This window comes from Sciurus vulgaris (assembly GCF_902686455.1).
Source record: "Sciurus vulgaris genome assembly, chromosome: 4".
NCBI classification, from domain to species: Eukaryota; Metazoa; Chordata; class Mammalia; order Rodentia; family Sciuridae; genus Sciurus; species Sciurus vulgaris.
Window position 1 is genome coordinate 1,581,091 of NC_136464.1, and position 23,095 is coordinate 1,604,185.

Consider the following 23,095-nt stretch of genomic DNA (forward strand, 5'->3'; position numbering starts at 1 on the left):
GTTCAACTGACACCAGATTCTGCAGTCAGGCAGATTCTCGGGCTTCAGGCTCAATGAATGGAAGAAAGTCCTACTTTACTGTGAGCTGGTTTATTGCTGACTTTTTTTTTGACAAAAGATTACTTGTGTTTTGGCACCTGACTCAGAAGTTCAGGGATGGTCAGGGGCAGGGAAACTCATGGGCTTTCTCACCTGTTGGTGCCTATGGGCTTCTCGGGACTCACATCCAGACAGAAAAACTACATATGGCGATGTTATGCCTCATCTCATTCTTAACAATAACTCAACAAAATTAGAGATATATGTGATTTTGCAGAAATGTGAAATGCTGATTACCAAAATGATATCGAAAAGAAATTCTGGGAGGTGGTGTGGGGATTGAGCCCAGTGCCTTGTGGATGCCACACCCCCAGCCTCTCAAAAGTAATTTTTCTTTTTACGGTGCTGGCGGTAGAACCCAGGGTTGCTCTACCACTGAGCTACGTCCCTAGCACTTTTTTTTATTTGAGACAGCATCTTGCTAACATGTCCAAGCTGACCGCAGCCTCCCAAGTAGCTGGGTGACAGGCATGGGCCTCCACGCTGGCAACAATTTACATTTATGATGAAAAACTTGGATGCCTACTTGAAACGTGGAAAGGTAACTGTCAAACTTCCACCCGCAGCCCCATCATCACCTCAGTCTGACAACCACTTCTGTGCGATCAAACAGGGAAGGTCTACCAGCTGCCACTGCTTCGTGAGCTCCCTCTGCCCAGCATGCTGGGATCTCAAGAAGAGCTGCCTGTGTGAACAAGTGAACTGCTGCACACCCTTCTGCAGGCCTCCAGACCCCATCGGTGCTTGCCTCCTCTCTTTCAGCACAAAGCCTGACCGACTGCTTGAGATTTAACTAGCAGAGAAGACACTTCTATAGAATCACAGGAACGAGCCCCAGGAGACCAAGGTCCATTGCCATGTTCCAGCTCGAGGTTAGAGAAAGGTGACCGTGCCGATTGCGCCCTGGACGAGGAGACGCGCACCCAGCACGCAGCCTTCTTGCCTGGGGCCCACCGCTCCTTCCCCCCTGATCAAAGCCTTATCATACACTGGAGTTCCCCAAGATGGTCTTTCCTGGGGGCTGAGAGCTCCCCTCACCTTCTCAGGGTCCCAGCCCTTCAATGAATCTTATTTCTTCCCCACTGACTCTCATCTCCTGAGCGCTGGCTTTGCAGGCGTGAACAGATGATGGACTTGGTCTAGTCTCAGTGAACTTGGAGCAAGTCAACTGGAGTGGACGTCCATGGGAGCTTGCTTTCCCTGGTCCCACTTTTGTTTTTCTTGGTCTCCAACTGTGACTTAGGGCTCCTCTAGGCGTCTCTGGCAAGGTTGACCCCGCCCCTGCCATATATGTCACCTGGGTTCAAAGGCACATGTGCAGTGAAGTCATGTGAAGACTGCCCCTCAGGTCTCTCCGATGTGTGGTGCTTCCCAGTGCTGATGTGGCTGAGAGTTGTAGGAGGTTCTAAGTGGGAAGGGAACACTTGCATTTAAACCTTTGTGGACTGGGCACAGTGGCACACAACTGTAATCCCAGCTACTTGGGAGGCTGAGGCTGAAGGATCTCAAGTTTGAGGCCAGTCTCGGAAACTTAGCAAGAACTGTTTCAAAGTAAAAAGTAAAAAGAGCTGGGGGTGTAGCTCAGGGGTAGAGTGTCTCTGGGTTCAATCTCTAGTGCTGCACATACTTGTGCACTCACACATTTGCGGATTGGACTAGGGTTGTAGGGCAAAGTATTAGCGTATGCGTAAAGCCGTTTTAAAAAATGAACTCCAGGGTCTCACAAAACCTCTGACTTTGGCCATAAGTTGCTGTTCACTTTAGCCTCCAGCAGGTTTTAGACTCCTGTGCACTGGAGAGCCAACCCCAGTTCCTGGCTGTAGGTTCATTCTCTTCCCTATTTCGTTACTGTCACTTCAACAAGGTCTTGAGAGGAAGGTAGGACTATAAAGATAGGTTCAGAATGCCATCTTTCCCACTTGGGTTTTGGTACATATTGATTAAATATGGTCTTTTTTTGGGAGGGATGATCTGTGAAAAGATTTAAGCTGTGCAAAAAGCAGGCAGAATAATAAAGCCAACCCTTGTGTACTCATCAACCAGTTTCAATAATTATCAAGTCACTGCAAATTCCATCCCATCTGTACCTTCAACCACTACCTGTCCTGTTATTCTGAAGACAATTCAAGACATATTATTTTATCCATAAATATTTCATCAAGTGTACAGAAAAAAACTATTAAAAATAACTATCACATCTAAAGTAACTAATAATCTCTATCTTCAAGATCTACTTTATGGAAACTTTGCTTGGAATTTTTTTTTTTTTTTTGCAGTACTGGATTGAACCCAGGGGTGTTCCATCACTGAGCTAAATCATCAGGCCTTTCTAAAATTTTGAGAGTTTCACTAAGTTGCTGAGGTTGGCTTCAAACGTGTAATCCTTCCGCTCACCCTCCTGAGTTGCTGGGATTACAGGTATGTACCACTGTGCTCATCGACTCTCTTATTTTCTTAAATCAGGAAACAAATCCATCTCCTTTTTTTTCCTCTTACATTGTATTATGGAAAAAACTCTGTATTTTGCTCGCCCCAACCTTTCACTGTCGGTTCACACACTCTTCCATCTCTCCACTTGCTGAAGTTGGTAGACAGCTCCGAAGGTTTGCTTAGGTCCAGGTTCTTTGCGGGAGGGTGTGCAAAGTCAGAACTTTTTCACAGGCTGTCAGGTCCTTCCAGCAGGAGAGGGAATTCTCTCTTTGCAATATTGGTGGCTGTCAAAAGATTAACTCAGTAGAAGTGCAAACTAGTAACATTCTTTCTTTAAAATTAATTAATTTGTTCTAATTAGTTATACATGACCGTAGAATGCATTTTGATAAATCATATATAAATTGAGTATGATTTCTCATTTTTCTGATTGTACATGTTGCAGGATCACATTGGTCATGCAGTCATATATGTACAAATTAGTGACATTCTTTCTTGCTCATTAATTAACTGGAGTACTACATACAACCTCTCATCTGGGAAGTGCTATTCAGTGCCTTTCATTTCTAAATGAACTATAGTTTCTTTTGATTTTTAATTTACAGTGATTTAAAAGGGTTTCATAACCAGCAATTGAGTGACTTTTTTTTGGGGGGGGGAGGTTCCTTTTGTAGGTAAATGTTTAGAGTTATATTGTATTCAGAATGTAACTGGTATCATTTCTACGAATTTTTGAAGTCATCTAACACAGCCAAATTTTTAAAGATTCAAGAGTACCTGACTTAAGTGTGCATTTTCGGTGTGCTGCGATTATATTTCATATCAACAAGGACTGGGATGCAGCTCAGGGGTAATATGCTTCCCTAGCATAAGCAAGGCCCTGGGCTCAATCCGAGCACTGCGAAAACGACAAGATTCCATAAACATATGGAATGAAGTCTGATATTTCAATCTGTCGTGTCCTGTTTTTTCCTTTCCTGTTTTTCTTTCTCAAATTGAAAGAGCCTTTATTTAGTTTTCTAGTGACAGTATTCTATCATCTTAAGAATTATCATGCTTTTTCAAGCAACATATTTCTAAATGTCAGAATCTGGAACTTTCCTCTCCTGAATAAATTAAGTCCTGAATGCACAGTTTACTGACACCCAGTATCTTAACCGAAATCCCAGCGTTTCTTAGGAATATTAACAACTGCCTTTGACTTCTCAGCCACATTAGCAACAATCACTGGAGGGACTCAGCCAGGGCTTTCATGGGGGTGTGCAAGGAGGTCTAGGGCTCCTCCCTTCAGGAGGACATACCCACTCCACAGAGTCTCTGAGGGTTTTGAGGCTGGGGTCCTGGGGGAACTGCCTTTTTCATTCCAAAGGCAAAGAACCATTCGCTGGGATCACGGTTCCGTCTCGGCTGGAGAAGCCCAGGCCCTCCTCTGGCGGCCCAGGCCCTCCTCTGGCGGCCCGGGCCCTCCTCTGGCTGTCCAGGCCTCCTCTGGCGGCCCGGGCCCTCCTCTGGCGGCCCGGGCCCTCCTCTGGCTGTCCAGGCCTCCTCTGGCGGCCCGGGCCCTCCTCTGGCTGTCCAGGCCTCCTCTGGCGGCCCGGGCCCTCCTCTGGCGGCCCAGGCCCTCCTCTGGCTGTCCAGGCCTCCTCTGGCGGCCCGGGCCCTCCTCTGGCTGTCCGGGCCTCCTCTGGCGGCCCGGGCCCTCCTCTGGCGGCCCAGGCCCTCCTCTGGCTGTCCAGGCCTCCTCTGGCGGCCCGGGCCCTCCTCTGGCTGTCCGGGCCTCCTCTGGCGGCCCGGGCCCTCCTCTGGCGGCCCGGGCCCTCCTCTGGCTGTCCGGGCCTCCTCTGGCGGCCCGGGCCCTCCTCTGGCGGCCCGGGCCCTCCTCTGGCTGTCCGGGCCTCCTCTGGCGGCCCGGGCCCTCCTCTGGCGGCCCGGGCCCTCCTCTGGCGGCCCGGGCCCTCCTCTGGCTGTCCAGGCCTCCTCTGGCGGCCCGGGCCCTCCTCTGGCTGTCCAGGCCTCCTCTGGCGGCCCGGGCCCTCCTCTGGCTGTCCGGGCCTCCTCTGGCGGCCCGGGCCCTCCTCTGGCTGTCCGGGCCTCCTCTGGCGGCCCGGGCCCTCCTCTGGCGGTCCGGGCCTCCTCTGGCGGCCCGGGCCCTCCTCTGGCGGCCCGGGCCCTCCTCTGGCGGCCCGGGCCCTCCTCTGGCTGTCCAGGCCTCCTCTGGCGGCCCGGGCCCTCCTCTGGCGGCCCGGGCCCTCCTCTGGCTGTCCAGGCCTCCTCTGGCGGCCCGGGCCCTCCTCTGGCGGCCCGGGCCCTCCTCTGGCGGCCCGGGCCCTCCTCTGGCTGCCCGGGCCCTCCTCTGGCTGCCCGGGCCCTCCTCTGGCGGCCCGGGCCCTCCTCTGGCGGCCCAGGCCCTCCTCTGGCTGCCCAGGCCCTCCTCTGGCTGCCCAGGCCCTCCTCTGGCTGCCCAGGCCCTCCTCTGGCTGCCCAGGCCCTCCTCTGGCTGTCCAGGCCCTCCTCTGGCTGTCCAGGCCCTCCTCTGGCTGTCACCAGGGCACGCGTACTTTGCTCTGCTCAGTCCTGCTGGTGGCCGAACCTAGGCCGGGGGCGCGGGAACCCTGGGCCCACCCCGGGCGCCCCGCCGCCCACGAGGGCCCGATTCTCGGGCGGCGCTGTTCTCCGCGGCTGGTGCAATTCAGGGTCTACGTTTTTTCTTGGGGGAGAAACCTGCGCGAGAGGCAGCGGGGTGATGAGGCACGGTGAATGGGCCCCGCGGCCCCGCAGGGGAGCCTTCCTCGGCCGGCCACGCCGCGGCCTGCGCTGCTGCAGGGTGGCCCGCACGCGGAAGGGCGAGCCCAGACACCCGCAGCGCCCCGGGCCGACCTCGCAGGGGCCTCCCCCCGGCAGCAGCCTCCGCCCTCCCGCCCCGCCCCGCAGGTCTCTCGGACCGCCCCCTCGCACGTCTGCCTAGCTGCCCGCACGCGCCGCAGGCCCCACCCCACGCACGCCCATTCCGTACGTCGGGCTCCGCCCTTCGCACATATGCCCTCCTGCACGCACGCACCGCCGACCTCACCCCACGCACGCCCATTCCGTAGAGTCGGGCCCACCCCCTGCATGTATGCCCTCCTGCACGCACGTGCCGCAGGCCCCACCCCACGCACGCCCAGCCCGTGGGCCGCGGGCCCCGCCCCTCGCACGTACACCCTCCTGCACGCACGCGCCTCAGGCCCCACCCCGCGCACGCGCTGCACGTGCCGCACGCGCCCGGCGTCGCGCTCAACGCAGGCTCCGCCCCGCGGCCAATGACCGACGCCTCCTGGTGCGTCTCGAGGCCGCCCCGCCCCGCCCCGCCCCGCCCCGCCCCGCGTGTTCCCTGGTCCCGCGCGGCGCCGGCTCAGTGCTGAGCGGCCGGCCAGCGGCGCGCGTCCTCTACCGCGGTCGCCGCCGAGGCGCAGCCGCAGCCGAGCGCAACCCCGCCGTCCAGCCGCCCTCCGGCGCCATGTCGCAGAGCGGAGCCTCCGGGCTGCAGGAGGAGAACCTTCAGGGTGAGGCGCGGGAGGCCGCGATGGGGGAGGCCGCGGGGGCCGGCGGACCCCGAGCCGGGCCTCGGCGGGTCCCCGCGGGTGGGAACTGGCCGAGGAGCCTGGTTCTCCAGCCACGCGGCCTGACGCCGCTGAGGCGGTGTCGCCGGGCCTGCGCCCGGGCCTGGGAGGCCGGCTGGGCGAGTCGAACCGCGCGCCGGCGCCTTTTCTCCGCAGTGGGGTCGAAGCCGGAGCGCGCCACCCGCGAGCTGCGTGCCCGTCCTTCTGTGTTTTAGGTCGGCCTCTAAGTTGCTGAGGCTGGCCTCCGAGTTGCCTCCTTCCCGCCTCGGCCTCCCGGCCGCGCCCGGCTGGCTTCGCTCTAAGTCTCCCACGCCTCTTTCCGTGGGGACTCTGGGGACTCCCCGAAGTCGGCAGAGGGACGGCGTTACCTGCCCCGGGCGCGAGTGGGAAGCCAGGACTCGCTTGTGACAGTCGGGGTCTGCACTGCCTCGCGTCCGTTCTGCCAGAGGCTCGCGCCGGGGCGGGAACTGATCCGAGCGGGAGGCAGCTGCCTGGCAGCCCGGGCAGTGCACCTGGAGAAGCTGGGGCGCAGCCCTGTGCTAGTGCCCGGCCGCTCCACGCCGCCTCCCCTTCCGGAGAAAGTAGACGGGAGCCCGCGGGCCGCGACGCTGGCGGGCGCCGGCTTTCCGCCCAGCGCTGCAGGTGCTGGCTGCAGATCACTCAGCCCTGTGCAGTTCTCCATCACGTCCGCTGGCACCTGCAGAGTCTCCTGTGGGTTTGCCGGCAGAGCCGGGCGTGTGCTCCACGTCTACACCAGTCCCCAGGGTCCAAGAGTTGGAGGGGGAATTGACCTTTGTATTCTCTGAAGCAGAAATTCACTAAGCAAAATAAACATGTGAATGTGTTTGGAGAGGACTCTTCAAACCTTTGAGGGTGAAGTTTTGATCTTCATTTAGATAGTCTAAAAGTTTCTATTCAGAAAAGTTTAGTGAGCTGCTGATTTATTCTAAGATTTTAGTAGGCAGGTTTTACTTAGCCTAGTATATGGTAGAATATGTCTTTTGTTTTGGGGTGGGAGGTGCTGGGGATTGAACCCCTGGTAGGCAAGCCCTCTGTCACTGAACTACACCCACAGCTCTATTTAAAAAGTTTCATTTTGAGAGTGGGTCTCAGATGGCTGAGCCTGGCTTCGGACTCCCAATCCTCCTGCCTCAGCCTCTCAAGTAGCTGGGATTACAGGTGCATGCCATCCATACACCTGTAATCCCAGCACAATATGTATTTAAAACTACAACCACATTTTGAAACATTGACAACTCCTTTGAAATAGATGGAGAGGTTTTTTCCTTGTGAAATTTGATCCAAGGAATGTTTCATGAATTCTTTGCAGGAAAATTGCCCCTTTTGCTGATTTTCAGGCTCTTTATTTCTAACATTGTGTTTCACTTCTTAGTTCAGCTGCCTTCTCTTGCAAGGGCTCTGAATTCTCCTGAGGGGCCCCACTGTCTCTTCCTTTCTTGCTGCAGGCACTCAACTGCTGAGTCACTGGCAATGCAAGATTGTCAGCTCAGGAGTTAAGAGATTTTTGTTTTTCTGCTTTGCTTATTCTATAAAAAGATGGTTACACAGAGTGTGGAAACTCACGTTGAGGATTCTTTGGGCCCCACTCGGGGTGTACGTGCAGCAGGGCACTTGCTCACCCTCCGGCCAGTGTGGGAGGTGTCAGTGTTCATGTGGGGCCTTGCAGCTGCCCCAGGAAATGTGAATCCTGCCTGGGATTGGCAGTCGGCCCACTGGGCTCGCCCTCCCGCCTCTGCTCTGATTGGACCTCAGCTTGTTTACCTCGGAGCTGAGCAGGTGGAGGCTGGGAGCCTATGGCAAAGGCAGCACTGATTGGTTCTTCCCCTTCCTCCCTACCATTCTGGTTGGAGCTGGTTAGTGGGAGGAACACTCTGGTTTTCCTTACTGCTTTGATATATTGCTGCTAAACTGCAGGAGAGTCAGGATTTGTAAGAGGTGTCACAGTTGCAGGGGGGCAGTGTGTGCATGGTCCCCAGGACCATGAGTGCACAGTTAAGTGCTCCCTGACTACTCTGAGGAAAATAATGTTGACAGGGACAGTTCAGGAGAACGCAGGGGCTGTCCCCAGGACCACAGGAATACCTTAAGCCCAGGTGACTGAGAATGTGTCAGGTATGGCCAGGAAACAAAGTGGTGATAAGCTCACCTAGAAGCCAGTCACCTGGACCAGCTGACTTTACGCTCAAAATTGTGTTCCTCTCCCAATCATCCTAGAAGCTTTTAAATGCAGACAGCAGTTTCTTGAGGTGCACTTCTGGGGAGCAGTCCTTGGGTTGGGGGCCCAGATTCCCTGCAGGCTTAGCCCACTGCCTGGGCTTCTCCTGGGGCGTGGTGCAGTCTGCCACTCCTGTGTGCTTACATGTGCCTGCCTGGGAGCTGCGCGGATGGTTGGTTGGACCCTGGCTGGGTCCCTTAGAACTTACCCTTTCATTTTATTTACTTCTGTGGTACTGGGGATTGAACCTGGGGCCACTTCACCACTGAGCTCCTTAATTTCTTTAATAGAGATAGGGTCTCACTGAGTGGCCCGGGTTGATTAGTGATCCCCCTGCCTCAGCGTCGTGTTGCTGGGATGATAGGTGGGTGCCACATGAGAGCTTTTTCTCCATCTTCGCCTCAGCATTCCAGATCAGCCCTGAGAATGGAATGCGCTGGGCCTCTGGAAAGCAGTGAGGGCCTCACTGTGATCCTTCTTCAGGGCCAGGGCTGGGGCCTGCCACCCAGCCTAGGGGTGTGGTGCCTGTGTGTGTGCTCTCCTTGGGGCTCTGCTGGCTGTGGTCACTCATTTGCTGGGGAACAGAAAGCTGCAGGGTTGCCCCAGGAGGCAGGGCAGTGAGTCTGGGGTGCTGAGAGCAGAGGTCAGATGATGGGCATGGTTACATGGAGACTAGAAATGGTTGAGAACTCAGAACGATTGGGTGGAGTTTGATCTCTAAGGTGTACCTGTTGGGTTTCCTTTTGTGACATTTAAATATTTATAACCTGGGTTTTCTGAGGGGCTCACCTAGAGCCACAGGGGTGCTGTGGTTAACTTGCTGTCATTGATGGTGGGGTGGAAATAAGGGTGGGGGAGGGACTCGAGGTGGAACTGGAGCCAGGGCCTGCCTTCCGAGGCCCCCTGTGTTGGTTGTTATGAGTGTTCCCCTGGGACTGAGGGGTGGTTCTCTGAGCCCATAAAGAAACCTGACTCTCTGCTTTTGTCAAACAGATCCTAGTGGCCAGCTGCAAGGCATGACAGGTGGACGGGGTCTTCCAGGAGGCCTTTCCTGGCAGTTGCTGCAGGGTGATAGTGAGACTCCTGTCCTTAGTCGTTCCTTGTGGAGAGCTTTCAGACCCAAAGATCTGCTGCTGACGAGCCAGGATGGGTTTTCTTTTTCTCTCTCAGGGGACTCTGAGCACTGCTGGGGCTGTCCCTTGTCCCTCTAGTACCTGGTGTTGCTAGGGGATGCAAGGCAGGACCACGAGGGCAGCCTCTGACTGGGGCCAGGTGCCAGGTGGAGGCTTGGTGGAGGGAGTGGTTTCTGCCTGCAGCAGACAGCGCATGCTGGTGCCCTGGCTCTCGGCCTTCTCGGCCTCCAGACTGAGAAACAGCTTTTCTTCTCAATGAGATACCTAGTCTGTGAGGTTCTGAGTGACTGGCACAGACTAAGACAGAAAGACCACTTGTTTCCATGGACGTTCAGGTTGCCCCTTGTATAACAAATACATATTTGGTCTTTGTCCCTGGCTCTGGCATGGAACTCCTTAAACTGGGATTTCCTGAGTGATAGGAGCGTCTCGTTACTCTGAGTCCTTTTTTGTAAGGAGCCCTTGGAATGCACTTATGTAGATGCTGATGAAATGCCTTAGTAGGGGCCCTGGCATCTCTAGCTCAGACGAGGGACTGGTCACCAAAACGACCTAGTAAGCTATACGGGGCATGAGGAGGTGGGGAAGGGGGCAGGAGGTTTGGTCATTAAAAAGACAAACACCCTGCTGAGCCAGAGGTGCATGGCTTGGGCCTGGTGACATTCAGGAGTTGGGAAGGTGGAGCCGCCTTTCTGCATCCCTGCTTCTGTGTGCTGCGTCCTTCTGGCCTTTTCCAAGTGGTGTCCAGAATATAAGTAATCTTTCCTAAGTTCTGAGTCACAACACGTTACTGAGCTGGGAGGAGTAGTGGGAACCTCTAAATTTGCAGCTGGCCAGGTAGAAGTATGGGCAAGCCTGGGTACCTCATTGGTGGTTGTGTCTGAGTGGGGCAGTCTGATCTTTTAGTTTGTGGATGTCACTGACTGATAGTGTCAGAATCACGGGGCTGGGTGCCCAGTCGGTCTGGAGAACTGGTTGTTGGTGTGGAAAAGGCTACATGCACCACGCCCCTCAAGCCCAGAGAAGGCCTGGGCAGCACTGAAGCTTACCTAACCTAGAAAAGGGCATTGTCACTGCGGCTGCCAGCCAGCTGGCATACTCACGTTCTGTGAGGGAGGCGGCTAGGGAAGGGTCCTTTGTACAGCTAGTGATGGTGACCAGTGTGCCTGGAGCTAGTTGGACACCCTGAGAGCTCCCAGCCTGGCCTGAGAGTGCCTCCTGTGGGCAGGACAGCAGGGAGCCTCGTGGATGCTTGAGGGTTTGTGTGATCACGGGCGAGCTTGCCCAGGCTGTCCAGGGCAAGCCACTGTTAATTCCTGTGCCTCTGATGTGCTTTCTTCTGAGTGATGTGATTCCATAACCAGGGTCTCACTGAGGCCAGGCCTGCTCAGGAGACCCCAGCCTGTGCCTGTCTCCAGGAGGGCACTGCTCTGGTGGTGTGAGGACAGATGGCAGACCTCAGTGACTTGGTAGAATCATAGCCACCAAGGCTGGTGCAGTTGTTCTCCCCCATGAATCTTCCCAGTGTCTGTCTGCCTCACATTCCCCCTACTGTGCACTAACATTTATTTATATTTTTTAAACAAAGGATTTGTGATAAATTCACAAAATGGAGAAATCATCCCGGACTTAGAGACAGACCCATGCATATGTACATAGGCTTGATTTCTAACGAAGCGCCACAGAGAAGTCAGAAATGCAAAATAAACTGTACATCCCCAGAATGGCCCCTGGCAAGCCTGGCCGTCCACCTTGGCAGTGCGAGGTCGTGGAGGTGTGTGTGCCGTTGGGGCGTTGTTCATTGGCTCACCTGGGTCGGGAGGCTGATGTTCTCTAGCAGCCACAAACACGCACACTTTCAGCTCCACATTCCCTTTGGCAAGTGAGCACACACTCACCAGGAAAGGTGATGAGCGTGTGTGTGGAATGCAGCCGTGCATGTGTGTGTGAAAATGAGTGTGTGTGTGTGAAAATGAGTGTGTGTGTGTGTGTGTGTGTGTGTGTGTGTGTGTGTGTGTATGGTGCTGGGGACCAAACCCAGGACTTTAGGCGTTCTAGGCAAGTGCTCTTCCACAGAGTGCTTTTCCAGCCCTTTTTAATTTATGAGAGATGGGGTTTTGCTCAGTTGTCCAGGCTGGTCTTGAACTTAACTTCCTTTTGTCTAGGCTGGCCTTGAACTTAACTTCCTTTCTTTTTTTCTTTTTTTTTTTTTTTTAAATTTATTTTGTTACTGGGAATTGAACCCAGGACATTGTATCACTGAGTTACATCCCCAGCCCTTTTTATTTTTTTATTTTGAGACAAGGTCTTGCTGAATTGCACAGACTGCCTTGAACTTGTGATCCTCTGCATTGGCCTCTGGGCCAGCCTAGCTGGTGGGATACTCACGTCTGGCCCTTATTTTTAACAGGTGTAGTGTTAGTGTCAAGACTGTTTAAGTCAATACTTGGAGGGTAGCTTGTTCTGGTCGGTCAGATATAGCTAGAAACTGACTTTTGTTCAGAACATGTAAGTCTGATTTCCAATACAACATGAAAAGCAGTACCGTGAATCTTACAGGGCCTCCGGTTTTGTGTGATACTGTGTGGAAGAGGTCAAGAGTAAATCTTTTAAAGAAAATGTTTGATTCTTTAAGCTTTCTTGATGGTCTTTCCTTCTAAAAGCTGACTGCAAGAAAGGTGTCAAGTTGGACTTTGAGGATGTGACCGGTTTAGCTCAACCTGCTCGGTTTAAAGACAAGGCAAAACATTCAGCTACTGAGATGGTGGACCAGTAACGCGTGTCACAAGTGGGCATGAAGGGAGGGTTCGTCCTCTGGAAGTGGAAGGTGGCAAGTTTGGTTAGGACCAGATTCCAGAGTGGGTGGACAGTTCCAACATGCCTCTTTGGTCCCTAGGCTCCTGGGTGGAACTGCACTTCAACAGCAGTGGCAATGGGAGCGGTGTTCCCGCCTCGGTTTCCATCTACAATGGAGACATGGAAAAAATACTGCTGGATGCCCAGCATGAGTCTGGACGGAGCAGCTCCAAGAGTTCTCACTGTGACAGGTAGGGCCAGTGAGTAGGCACCCAGGGCTGCCATCCTACCGGGAGGCGCAGGCCCAGGAGCACACGCCCGCCACCCTCGAGGAAGGGTGGCTTCTCAGTGGAGGCAGTCCTGTGGCCATCCTGGCACAGGAGGAGCCTGCCATCTGGTGGGAGACCTGGGGCTTCTCTGGAGGCACTGTGTTGAAGCCTGAGCACTGGGCGAAGGGCCCCTTCTGCCCCTTCCCACCAGCCGGCCGTGCGGAGGCACTCGTGAAGTCTCTTAGCAGGAGCCTCAGCTCTGAGGTGTGCACGCCTGCCCTCCCCTGGTTGGCAGCGAGCCCACGGTGGCACCGCTGGGAGTCAGTGGCCAGAGTCAGGCAAGGCAGACTGCTCTCTGCTGGGGAACAGGAGCTGCCTTCTGGAGGGACAGGGCTGACTCGCTCCTGGGGCGCCCCGCTGAAAAGCCTCAAAAGCCCTTTGGCTCTGGTCCGCGGCTGGCAGCTGCCCTCTGTCCTGTCCTTAGCTGAGGAGATGGCCCTCATCTTGGGGTTTTTGCTGCCTTTGATATTGGGGATTGAAACGGGGCCTTGCTTGACGGCTTAACTGCTTCCTGGCCCTTTTTATTTCGCAACAGGGCCTCACTGAGTTGCTGAGGCTGGCCTCAAGCTTGTATCCTCTGCCTCAGCCTCCTGAGCAGCTAGGATCACAAGCATCTGCCACTGCATGCAGCTGGGGTGTTGCTTCTGAAGACAGAATGTTAACATGGTGTTCTCTTTTTCCTGTTCCATTCACATTACTACCAAGCCCACCTCGCTCACAGACACCACAAGAAAATACTAGAGCTTCTGAAACAGATGCCCATAGCATTGGAGAGAAGAACAGCTCTCAGGTAAGTGGGAGGGTATGCACTATAAACACAGGAGGGCTGCCCGGCATAGGAGGCCATCCCAACGTAACCACGTACAGGCTGGATTTTAGGGTGTCACATTTCATGAGGACAGCCCTAGTACGTGGAAGCACATGGGCTTCAAGGTGGGCCGAGCGGGGAGTGTGTGTGGGGGTCTGCAGTGGTGTCCTTTGCCCCACCCACCTCCCAGGCCACTGGGAGGGTGGCAGAGTTCTCTTGTGCCTGGAGGCTGGAGAGGGAAGGGTGGCTGAGAGCTGGTTGCTGGTGCCCGCCTCTTCATGGTTATGGGTTGGGTGGCCCACCACGTGGCTGTGGCTTCTGAGGTCTCCACAGACACTGCAGTTGCCTTCTCTGGCGCCTAGTACTAACTGGTGCTCAGGCAGTTTGTATTAGTGGCTTAGTGCCCTGGTAACTTTACTAACATTAACAGATACAGTAGGTCTTGACAGGCATTGAGCATCCTGAGGGCTCCAAGCCTTCTAAAGTTAAGCCTGTGAGGGAAAGATAGAGCTGGGGATTTTGCCCTAGTGACCTGTGCTTCCCTCCCCTCCCCTCCCCTTCTCCTGCGGGGACTTTGAGGCAGTGACAGTGACACACTGCTCAGTTAGCAGTACTGTGCCTGGTGCACGCTTTACACACAGGGTTCTCCTGGGTATCTGACATGGTGAGAACACTACAGTGTTCCCTGTAACTGGCTCCAGAGCTGCCCTAGCTTGAAGTAGGGTCGTAGGTTGGCAGCACCTAGGCCTGCTTCCTCCTGCGCCTGTCCTCTTGGGTGTCCCTGATACCCCACACTTTTCTCTGGGACATCTCCCTGGCCCAGTCAGGACTCCACGGCTACCGGAGCTCAGCAGGAACCTGGTAGCGAGCAAGCACCTGGCTGTGTCCCAGGCATCACCTGTTTCCAGATGTTTGGGGTCCCTGTCCAGCTTTGCATCCAGACCTTTGATAGGTTTGCCACTGCATTCCAGGGTGTTTCCACTATTTATGTAATCCCCCCTCCCCCAAAGGAGTCACATGTCAGGCACAGAATCTTGAAAATGTGAAAAAGCAAAGTTAAGTAACACATGCGGTTCCATATTTTAATTCTTTTAAGTGGTGCTGTTGCATAGTTCTTGAGTGCAGCTGTGTGATTCTGTGTGCTTCCTGCTCTCCTGTGTCGCCTGCCTCTGAGCAGCGTTTGTGTCCCTTGGCCACCCTGCTCTGTGCCTTTTGGTTGCTGTGTCACCCTGTCGTGGTCACCACCTCTGGCTTCACCTCATGTTGTCCCTAGCGCGTTTGCAGCTCTTGGTGCTGCCGGAACCTCACAGTTGCACCAGGGTTTTGACAGACTGGGTGGGGCTTGACAGTGGCCCCTGGACCACGGCCCGAGGATTGGATGTGTGTCTCTGAGCTCTGTGCTCAGCTCACTGATCTCATGCTTCCGGGTGTGAGTGTGGTAGGCTAATCTGCTTTAAATATTTGCTTTATCTTAGTCTGAGGAAGATTATCTTGAGAGAAGGAAAGAAGTTGAAAGCATCTTAAAGAAAAACTCAGACTGGATATGGGATTGGTCTAGTCGGCCAGAAAATATCCCCCCCAAGTAAGTCAGCTTTCGTCTTCTCGGGCTCCCGTGGTGAAGGAGGCACTGACTGACGCGTTTCTTCCTGCCCCAGGGAGTTCCTCTTCAAACACCCGAAGCGCTCAGCCACGCTCAGCATGAGAAACACCAGTGTCATGAAGAAGGGGGGCATTTTCTCAGCAGAGTTTCTCAAGGTTTTTCTTCCATCTCTGCTGCTTTCTCATCTGCTGGCCATTGGATTGGGGTAGGTGACGTCACTGTGCAGCCCTGACAGTGGGCCTTGGGATGGGCCAAGGTCTCTCCGAGTACTGAGCGTGAGCGTAAGCGACAGCTGGGTGTGTTTCCACTGACTTAACCATGCTGTCACTGGTCAGGAATCAGAAACGCTGGCAGTGCCGAAAGGCCTTCCAGTTCAGTCCCTCTCCTTGCACCGGGCTACGTCCACCTCCTTTACCTGGACTGCTTTCGTGTGGTTCAGATTAGTTGCACTCCTGTGTGGCACTGCACTGACCTGTCCCTGTCTGCTGTGGGTGGCACAGGATTGTCCTGTTGGCTCTTAGCGGTAACAGAACAAACAAGGTCTCTAGATTTCTGGCTTCTTGTGCTGAGTAACTGCAGGAAGCGTTGGGAGTCCAGGCAGGGCAGCTGTGGATTCTAAGACCTCCAGCTGGACAGTGCTGAGGGCCAGAGCTGTTCTTTCCTAGGCGCCTCTGCAGGCATGTGGCATCTCCTGAGGGCTGCAGTGTTCTCTGGCTGCTGGTTACTGGAGCTGGGTGCCAGCACTGGCTTCTGGCTCAGGTTGCCTGGAGGCTCATGTGCCTGGGGCAGCAGGGCCCTGTAGCATGGTCACCCTTTGCTCCCCAGTCTCTGTGGCAGGTCCTGTGGTCCCTTCCATGTCTGTGGGTCTTGTGGGTCACGTCCAGCCTGCCTTGGCCCACAGTTCATCTGCCTGTGGAAATGGCTTTCTGGGTGTGCCAGAGGCCCCTCAAAGTCCCTTGTCCAAAATGAACCTCATCCCTCCGTTTCCTGGGCTGGGACCTCTCTCCCTGTCCCCTTGCCTGTGCGTGATCCTCTCCTGGTCCTTTCTTTCAAGGACAGCTCCAGTCCATCATCATTTTGGCTGTGGGCTCAGACTCGGTTGCCTCAGTCTCCCCAGTGGATTGGTTAGGTACTGATTGTTGGAGCTTTCCCCAGAACGAGCAAGCAGGGCCTGGTAATGCCCATTCTAAATGCCCAGATTAGTTCTTCCTTTCAGGAAGGTTTTCTGCATCCAATTCCTAGCTACTGTCCCTTTCCTTCATCCTGCTCAGTCTTTTGGAGCTTAATGACACCAAACCCACCCCAAGCTCCTTAGCGGCTTCCTGTCACGATCAGGATGGAAGCCACCCTCTGTAGTTGTCCCAGAAAGCTCATGGAATGCCGTCTCTTCCTGCCACTTCCACAGGCCTGGCCAGCCCTGCGCCCTGCTCTCAAGTGATCTCCCCTGCTTCTCAGGCATCCACTGGGACCAGGCTTAGGCTGCTGTGGGCGGGGCTTCCTTATTCAGCGATTGGCGTTTGAGGTTGGTCATGATGGACTGATGGTGGTAACACCTACCCTGGGGTGCTTCACAGCACTGTGTTGGATCAATTCAGAAACAGTGAGGGAATGAAAGTAGCAGCACTTCTACTGATTGGTATCCCCACTCTGATCCTTTTTGGTGCTGGGAATGAGCCCAGAGCCTGTGCTCACCAGTCAGGCACTCTGCCACCGACCCACGGCCCAGCCAGTCACCTGTGTTGCTCTCATATTAAGCACTGTGCACTGCAGGAACACAGTTGGGCATTTTAAAATCAGACTAACATAAGCTAAAACCCTTGATAAAAGATTGCAGAGCATCATCACAGAAATCTTCAACAGGTGTAAAATAGCCCTTCATCAGCTACAGCCACAGGGAGCTCCCTGTGCAGAGCCACTGAGGACTGCGAGGCCCCACTCACTGTGGTCACTTTTCTGTTAGGATCTACATTGGGAGGCGCCTGACAACCTCCACCAGCACTTTTTGATGGAGACTTGGGCCTGGCTCTGTTTTCGGCTGGGGATTCCCACACGAGCTGACGGCGGACTGAAGCGCTGCGGTGATCCTGGGGTGGCTGCAACACTTTCATTTATTTGTTCCGTGAATGCTGCGCTCGTAACTTAGTAAAATGAAACAGCAGACACTAAAATCATGCTGGCCTGTAATTATACCTATGGGATCAATTAATAAGCATGTCAGACTGATTAATAGTTACTGTAAGATTTGGTAGTAAATTTCCTTTGAATATTAGATATAAATAGTATAAATAATTTAATGGTTATGTATGTTGTATTTAAAAAATTAACTGTAACCTTAATTGTTAAAATACTTTGTATTTCAAAAAACCGAATAACATTGATTGGTAGAAAAAAATCATGACATTAAGGGAATTGTCCAAAAGAAATATTGTGGCCTTATAATGACTCCATTGTGGACGGCGTATTGGATGTAGAGGGACACCATGCGATTGCCTGTGAAGACCAGCGCTGTCTGCATCAAGGAGCAGTGGGACCAGGTGCCCCGAGCAGCGTTGTGTGGTGTGCAGGCTGCAGCCTCTGACCGTCAGGCCACACCTGGGTGGCTGCTTCTGGGTTGAAGCACCTCCTGGTCTTACTCTGTCACTCTGGATTGCTGGATTTAATCTTACTGTTTGTGCTCAACTGGTGTGTGCTCTTAGACAGCTTTACTGTAAGCAGGTGTGTCTACTTAAACTGGAGATAGACAAAAATAAATCTTTGCCAAATTCTTCAGATTATTGTATTTATATATGGTTAAAACCAAGTATCACAAAAGCTCCTTGATGGAACTAGTTCACGTATGTCCTGCTTCATCTTTTCTACAGCATGATTTCTAAAAGGCCGCCCCTTTGATATGCTGTATATGTCTTGTATTTCGCCTTTCCGTACTTCATTCAGGTGTGTTAAAATAAATCCACATTTTAACTTAAAAATCTTTGTTTGAGCTGTTGCCTTGGAGACACTAGCTGATGGCCTGCTCGTTTGGAGGAGGGCTAGTGGACAGCACCCAAGTCCTCATGTAATTTAACCTCAAAGAAAGATAGTCCGTGAGGTTCTGTTGGCTCACCTTGATGAGACGCTGCCCTTTCTTTTAGAGCAGCTTGTCTGCCTGGCACCAGAAGCACTGTTCCGAGTGTTGGATGAACTGGGCTTTTGGGTGTCCCTCCACTTAGCACAGCTGGTCACTTGACAAGGCCAGTCATGCCTACCCTGTCACCAGTGGCCCCAGCAGAGCTCGGCGAAACTGCCTGGAGATGCTGTGGACAAAAGAGACGAGGCCAAGGCTCGGTTTGCCAGGGCGCCTTTTCATCAGACTGCCTGACAGTAGGCGCTTTATGTATATGTACATCTGCTCTCCAGGGATGCCAGCATCTGCAGGTGTCCTGGGGTTTGTGCAGAGCCTGTACCTCCCCCTCGTGCTTGGGGAGCTGCGTGTTTGGGGGTGGTGATGAGGGGTTGAGCGTAGGTGCAACGGTTCCCCCAGAACACTTCAGCCTCTGCTACGGAAGGCCAACTCCTGAGGCTCAGCTTTCAGGAGGAGAGGTCCCAGGCCTCAGGGTCTCTGGCAAATGGCCATTCTTACCACTAATACAGGGAACCGCCTGCACCATTACTCATTTGTTGAATAGCAAGTTTACAAAATGTTCAACATAATCCACATGAGTTTAAGAAAAATAGCCTTTGGCCAGTGCCTACAGACGCAGTTTCCTGCTGTAGGCTTGCCCGAGCTCAGACGGCAGTGTGGCAGCCCGGGGAGGAGTGCAGGGGCCGCAGCTCCAGAGGGCCCCTCAGGACGGGCCTTCCTGTTCCCTGCACACTATTGCAGGAATAGGCCCTGAAGGCAGACCTCCTAAACTCCAAACGTAGGTGCACCACAGATACATCTACTGTTACATGTCAAAATGCCAAAAGGAAGTGTGCACAGGAGGAAAAAGGTGCTCCACTCGCAGGCAGGAAGCAGGGGGAGGGTGTGCGGTCCCCAGGGCGTGCTCTAGTGACCTGCTTCCTCCACAGCCCCGACTGCAGCTACCACCCACCACAACCTGACCACTTCATCTCCTGCACTGACTGCAGCTTGGGGTGACAGCTCATCCCAACCATAGCAGATGGGTCTACAGTCCCTCCGGCTGGGCTCTGGACTCAGTGGTCAGTAGGATAAAGAGGAAGTAATATGGGGCCAGTTCCTGGGCTCATCCAGCCTCCATGCGGAGAGGAAGCCAGACTGCACAGCGGAGAGGCCTTGGAGAAACAGCCCACTTGTCTGCTGGCCACTCTGGCTGACCCTGCTTGTCTGCTGGCCACTCTGGCTGACCCCGCTTGTCTGCTGGCCACTTTGGCTGACCCTCCAGCGTCAGGAGCAGTGCCACAGAAGCACGGTGTCTACCCTTCATACAAGAAGAACTAAGAGACATTTCCTTATTGGCCACACCCAATGCGTGGCTGCCAAGTGCATCACTGCACTTCAGTGTTGAGAAGACACCAGGCAAGCCTGGACTGAAGGACATGCTACAAAACAGGAGGCCAGAAGGCAGGGTGACAAGGACCCTGGATGGGAGAGCTGGTGAAGTCCAAGAGTGCGCAGCATGGGCGGCAGAGCTGGGCAGAGCTGCTGTGCTTGTCTGCGTCTGGCATTGTGTGAGGTGGCACATCATGCTGACACCAGGGAAGCTGGATGAAGGGAGGCACGCGACTCTGTGATCTTTGGAAGCTGTTTAAAGTGTCTCAGAGTAAACACCAAGTAAAAAGTGGGCGCTTCCTTCCTACTCGCAGTGGCCGAGCTGGCGTCTCGCACGCCAGGGGCCTCTGGTCCTGCAGGTGGCGGGTGCGCACTTCGGTCAGAGCCCTGCCCTGGTGCCACTCCTCTCCGCAGCAGCAGTGAGGCCTGCGGAGCGCCAGCAGGCATGGACATAGCTGGCCACCTTCTGTATGAGAATGGACAGGAGCACATCAGTCTGTCTAAAAACCGAAGCACACTGGAGAAGCAAGTGACAGTCTGCCCACCAGGGTCGGGCAGAAGCAAGACCCTGCCATCCTGTTTTCAGTGTCTGAAATCTGCAAGTTACCATTCAAGACTTAAGAAGAACATGGTTTTCTTGGTACTAGGGATGGAACCCAGGGGTGCTTCTGAGCTACATCCCAGTCCTTTTATTTTTTGAGCCCGGGTCTTGCTCAGCTTTGATCTCAAACTTGTGACCTTTGCTTCCTGAGCTGCTGGAATGACAGGTCTGTGTCCCAGATTCAGTGTTAAGAAAGTGAATTTCTAGCACCCACAGTTACACTGTATCAGATAGCTCACCCAGAGTTCTTGGGAACGGATTGTTTTAAAGTTGCCCAAGTTGCCCTCTCCCTTCTCTGTGCAAGCGCAGGCAGGCGGTGCACTACCCAACCTACACCTCCAGCTCCCCCAGGCAACTTGCTGATATGTTACTCAGGCAAACAAGTGAACTGCTTAAGGTCATCCATCTTAAAAGCTGTAATCAAAACAAGCAGCACTTGGATATGAGATCTGATGTCACATAAGGGGCCATTCCAAGTAAATGGCTTCCTACTGAAACCTCTGATCTGCAGAAACACCACCACCTCTGGGTCGTAGCTGTACTCTTGCTGTGGCTGCGGCTGGCTGAGGCTGCTTGGGCAGCCAGCTTGCCGGGGGCCTGTCATCTGCAGGATCCTCCAGGAGGCACACTTTGTGCCATGGCATCAGCTCTGACTGACTGTGCCCCTTGGATGTGCAAGGGCCAGTCTCTTCTAGAGACATCAGTGACACATCTCAAGGATGCTACAAAACCTCAGGCCGTAGCAGCTGCAAAACCAGAACTTGATCACAGGAGTTTTCTAACAGCCAGATGGGAAATGAAAATTCAAGGTGCCCCTCACTCACCTGCTGTAGATTGTCATTAGCAAAGAATTGCAGGTCTCCATGACTCGGTGCTGTGGAACAGTGTGGAGTTGAAAGGGTAGAAGCTTTTCCACAACTGTGCTCTTGTGTCCCAAGACTCCTCTTGAGAGGCTTCATGGAACTCCCATCAGGGGTCCTCGCCTCCTGCTTGCTGTGAACCACTGCATAAGATGCAGGGTGGACCATCTGACAGCCACACTCTTGGTCGTATTTCCAGGGACTGGATTCCATTGTATTTTTTAAAAAACAGCATTAAGATGTTCTAACTGAAGGGAGTTGCACAAAACCACTGTGCAGGACCCCTCCTGGGGCCGTCTCAGACCCTGGGCTCTCCCTGGATTTAGGCGCCAGGCTGCTCTGAGATACTCCTCCTGGTGCTCTGGTGACACGGGCGTTGGCTGAGGAAGTGTGGGGGGGCGTCTGAGGCAGAGCAGCTGGGGCGGGAGTTGTCAGGATGATGACAACTTATGAAGCCCAAGACAACGTCCAAGTGCAGGTGGGACAGATAGGGTCCCAGCGGCCCACTCGGCTCCACACCAAGGCAGGCAGTACTGGGGCCCAGGCCCAGGATGAGACCAACCTCCACCCACCTTCAGCGGGGTTTTCCCTCCCCAATCCTAGGGCTGTCATGGTTCCTAAAAGGTCAAGGTCAAGCTCCATGGCCCAAGAGCCTGCAGCCCTGCACCACCAGCAGCACTCTACAGAGCAGAATGCATGGAGTTGAACCTGACCCTGCACAGCGATACCTGTGCGGGTGTGTCCCTCTAGTCCATGGCCAGAATCAAAGCCCCTGTCCTGCACCTGTGCCCAAGGGGCTGCCGTCCACACCAGGACTGCCCTTCCCCAGGTCTGGTCAACACTGGCCACACCCCTGCACACTGAAGCCACTGGCCTGCTGCTTAGCTCAGCTGCACTGGGCAGCTCCGGGGAGCACACATGTGCCCCAGGGCAGGCCCACCACAAGGACAGGCAGGGGACAAGGCTGGTGCACGTGGGTCCCTGTGCAGCGCTCACCATCATCTGAGATGCCCAGGGACTGGTCAGTTGTATGCCAGCTCACACAAGAACTTTCTGGGCATGGCACCTCTGGGACAGATCACATTGGAAATGTGACCCATTCCTGCTCAACACCCGCAGTCCAGTCCTGGCAAACCCTGTCTTGGACCTGGGCTGAGAACCGAGAATCACCTGCAGACACCAGGCACTTAGTACTCCTCCACCCACAGACACTGCAGGACACCATAACCAGGGTCTTGCAGCGTGGACTCCCACTGGTGGGCATTCTCCATCACTCCTCTGTGATGCCAGGGGCACTGGTGCCAGACAGCTCATGTTTAAAAGGACAGAGTGTAAGGGTCCACCCCGATGCCCATCTCAGCCCCTTTAAGACAGCTGCTCCTGAGAGGAGTGGTGGAGACAGCCCTCTGGGCCTGCAGGCACTGGACCCACAGGCTCTGCTTCTGGTGCTGGCAGGCTGCAATTTAAAGCACTTCACAAGAAGGGCACGAAGTTTCTAAATAGCACCTGCACTACCCTTCAGCTCATGAATGCCAACAATTAGATTTCTAATGGCATTACTGGTTTTCAGAAGCTCAGTCTTTCTCTTTAAAAATGCACATTTAGGCTTGTAGTGTAGCTCCAGGGTAGAACACTTACCGCAGCACGCACAAGGACCTGGGTTCCATCCCGGGCACTGAAGCAAGGGTGGTAAGGGCCCCGGAAAAATGCAATCCCCCTCCTCTTTTGGACACAAAGGTACTTTATCACTAAGCTACATCCCCGGTCCTTTCTAAATTTTAACCTTTTGAGAGAATTTCCCTAAGTTGCTCAGGCTGGCTTCCAACTTGTGATTCTCCTGCCTCAGCCTCCAGAGACCTCAGGATGACAGGTGTGTGCTACAGTGCCTAGCTGAAAAAGGCATGCTTAGATTCACATCAGTAAAGTTCGTTCACCTGTCCAGATCCGAAGGCTAGAGCGCTAAATCTCACGTACAAAAGGTGCACAGAATTCACTTTCAGGGGCTTAGAACAAGAAAAATGACAGACTTTATAAGCCTGAGTATAAAGAAAACACCACTTTAAGCCTTAGGATCCTCATGTGGCTGGACTGGAGAAAAGCTTCAGTGCGATC

At 54.0% G+C, this 23,095-nt stretch overlaps 1 protein-coding gene and 1 long non-coding RNA gene across 2 annotated transcripts; one reads left to right on the forward strand and one right to left on the reverse strand.

Annotated features, from left to right (window-relative positions):
* Window positions 1–3,185: 3,185 nt before the first annotated feature.
* Window positions 3,186–5,299, reverse strand: LOC306660000. Its single transcript, XR_013763522.1, has 2 exons — window positions 5,088–5,299; window positions 3,186–3,427 (listed from the first exon to the last, which is right to left on the reverse strand). It is a non-coding gene; the product is annotated as an uncharacterized lncRNA (long non-coding RNA).
* A 585-nt stretch (window positions 5,300–5,884) lies between these two features.
* Window positions 5,885–17,799, forward strand: BNIP3 (BCL2 interacting protein 3). Its single transcript, XM_079137764.1, has 6 exons — window positions 5,885–6,071; window positions 12,394–12,544; window positions 13,328–13,412; window positions 14,906–15,012; window positions 15,086–15,235; window positions 16,991–17,799. The coding sequence occupies exons 1-6, from the start codon at window positions 6,026–6,028 to the stop codon at window positions 17,034–17,036; spliced, it is 585 nt and encodes a 194-aa protein (XP_078993890.1). The 5' UTR covers window positions 5,885–6,025; the 3' UTR covers window positions 17,037–17,799.
* Window positions 17,800–23,095: the final 5,296 nt, after the last annotated feature.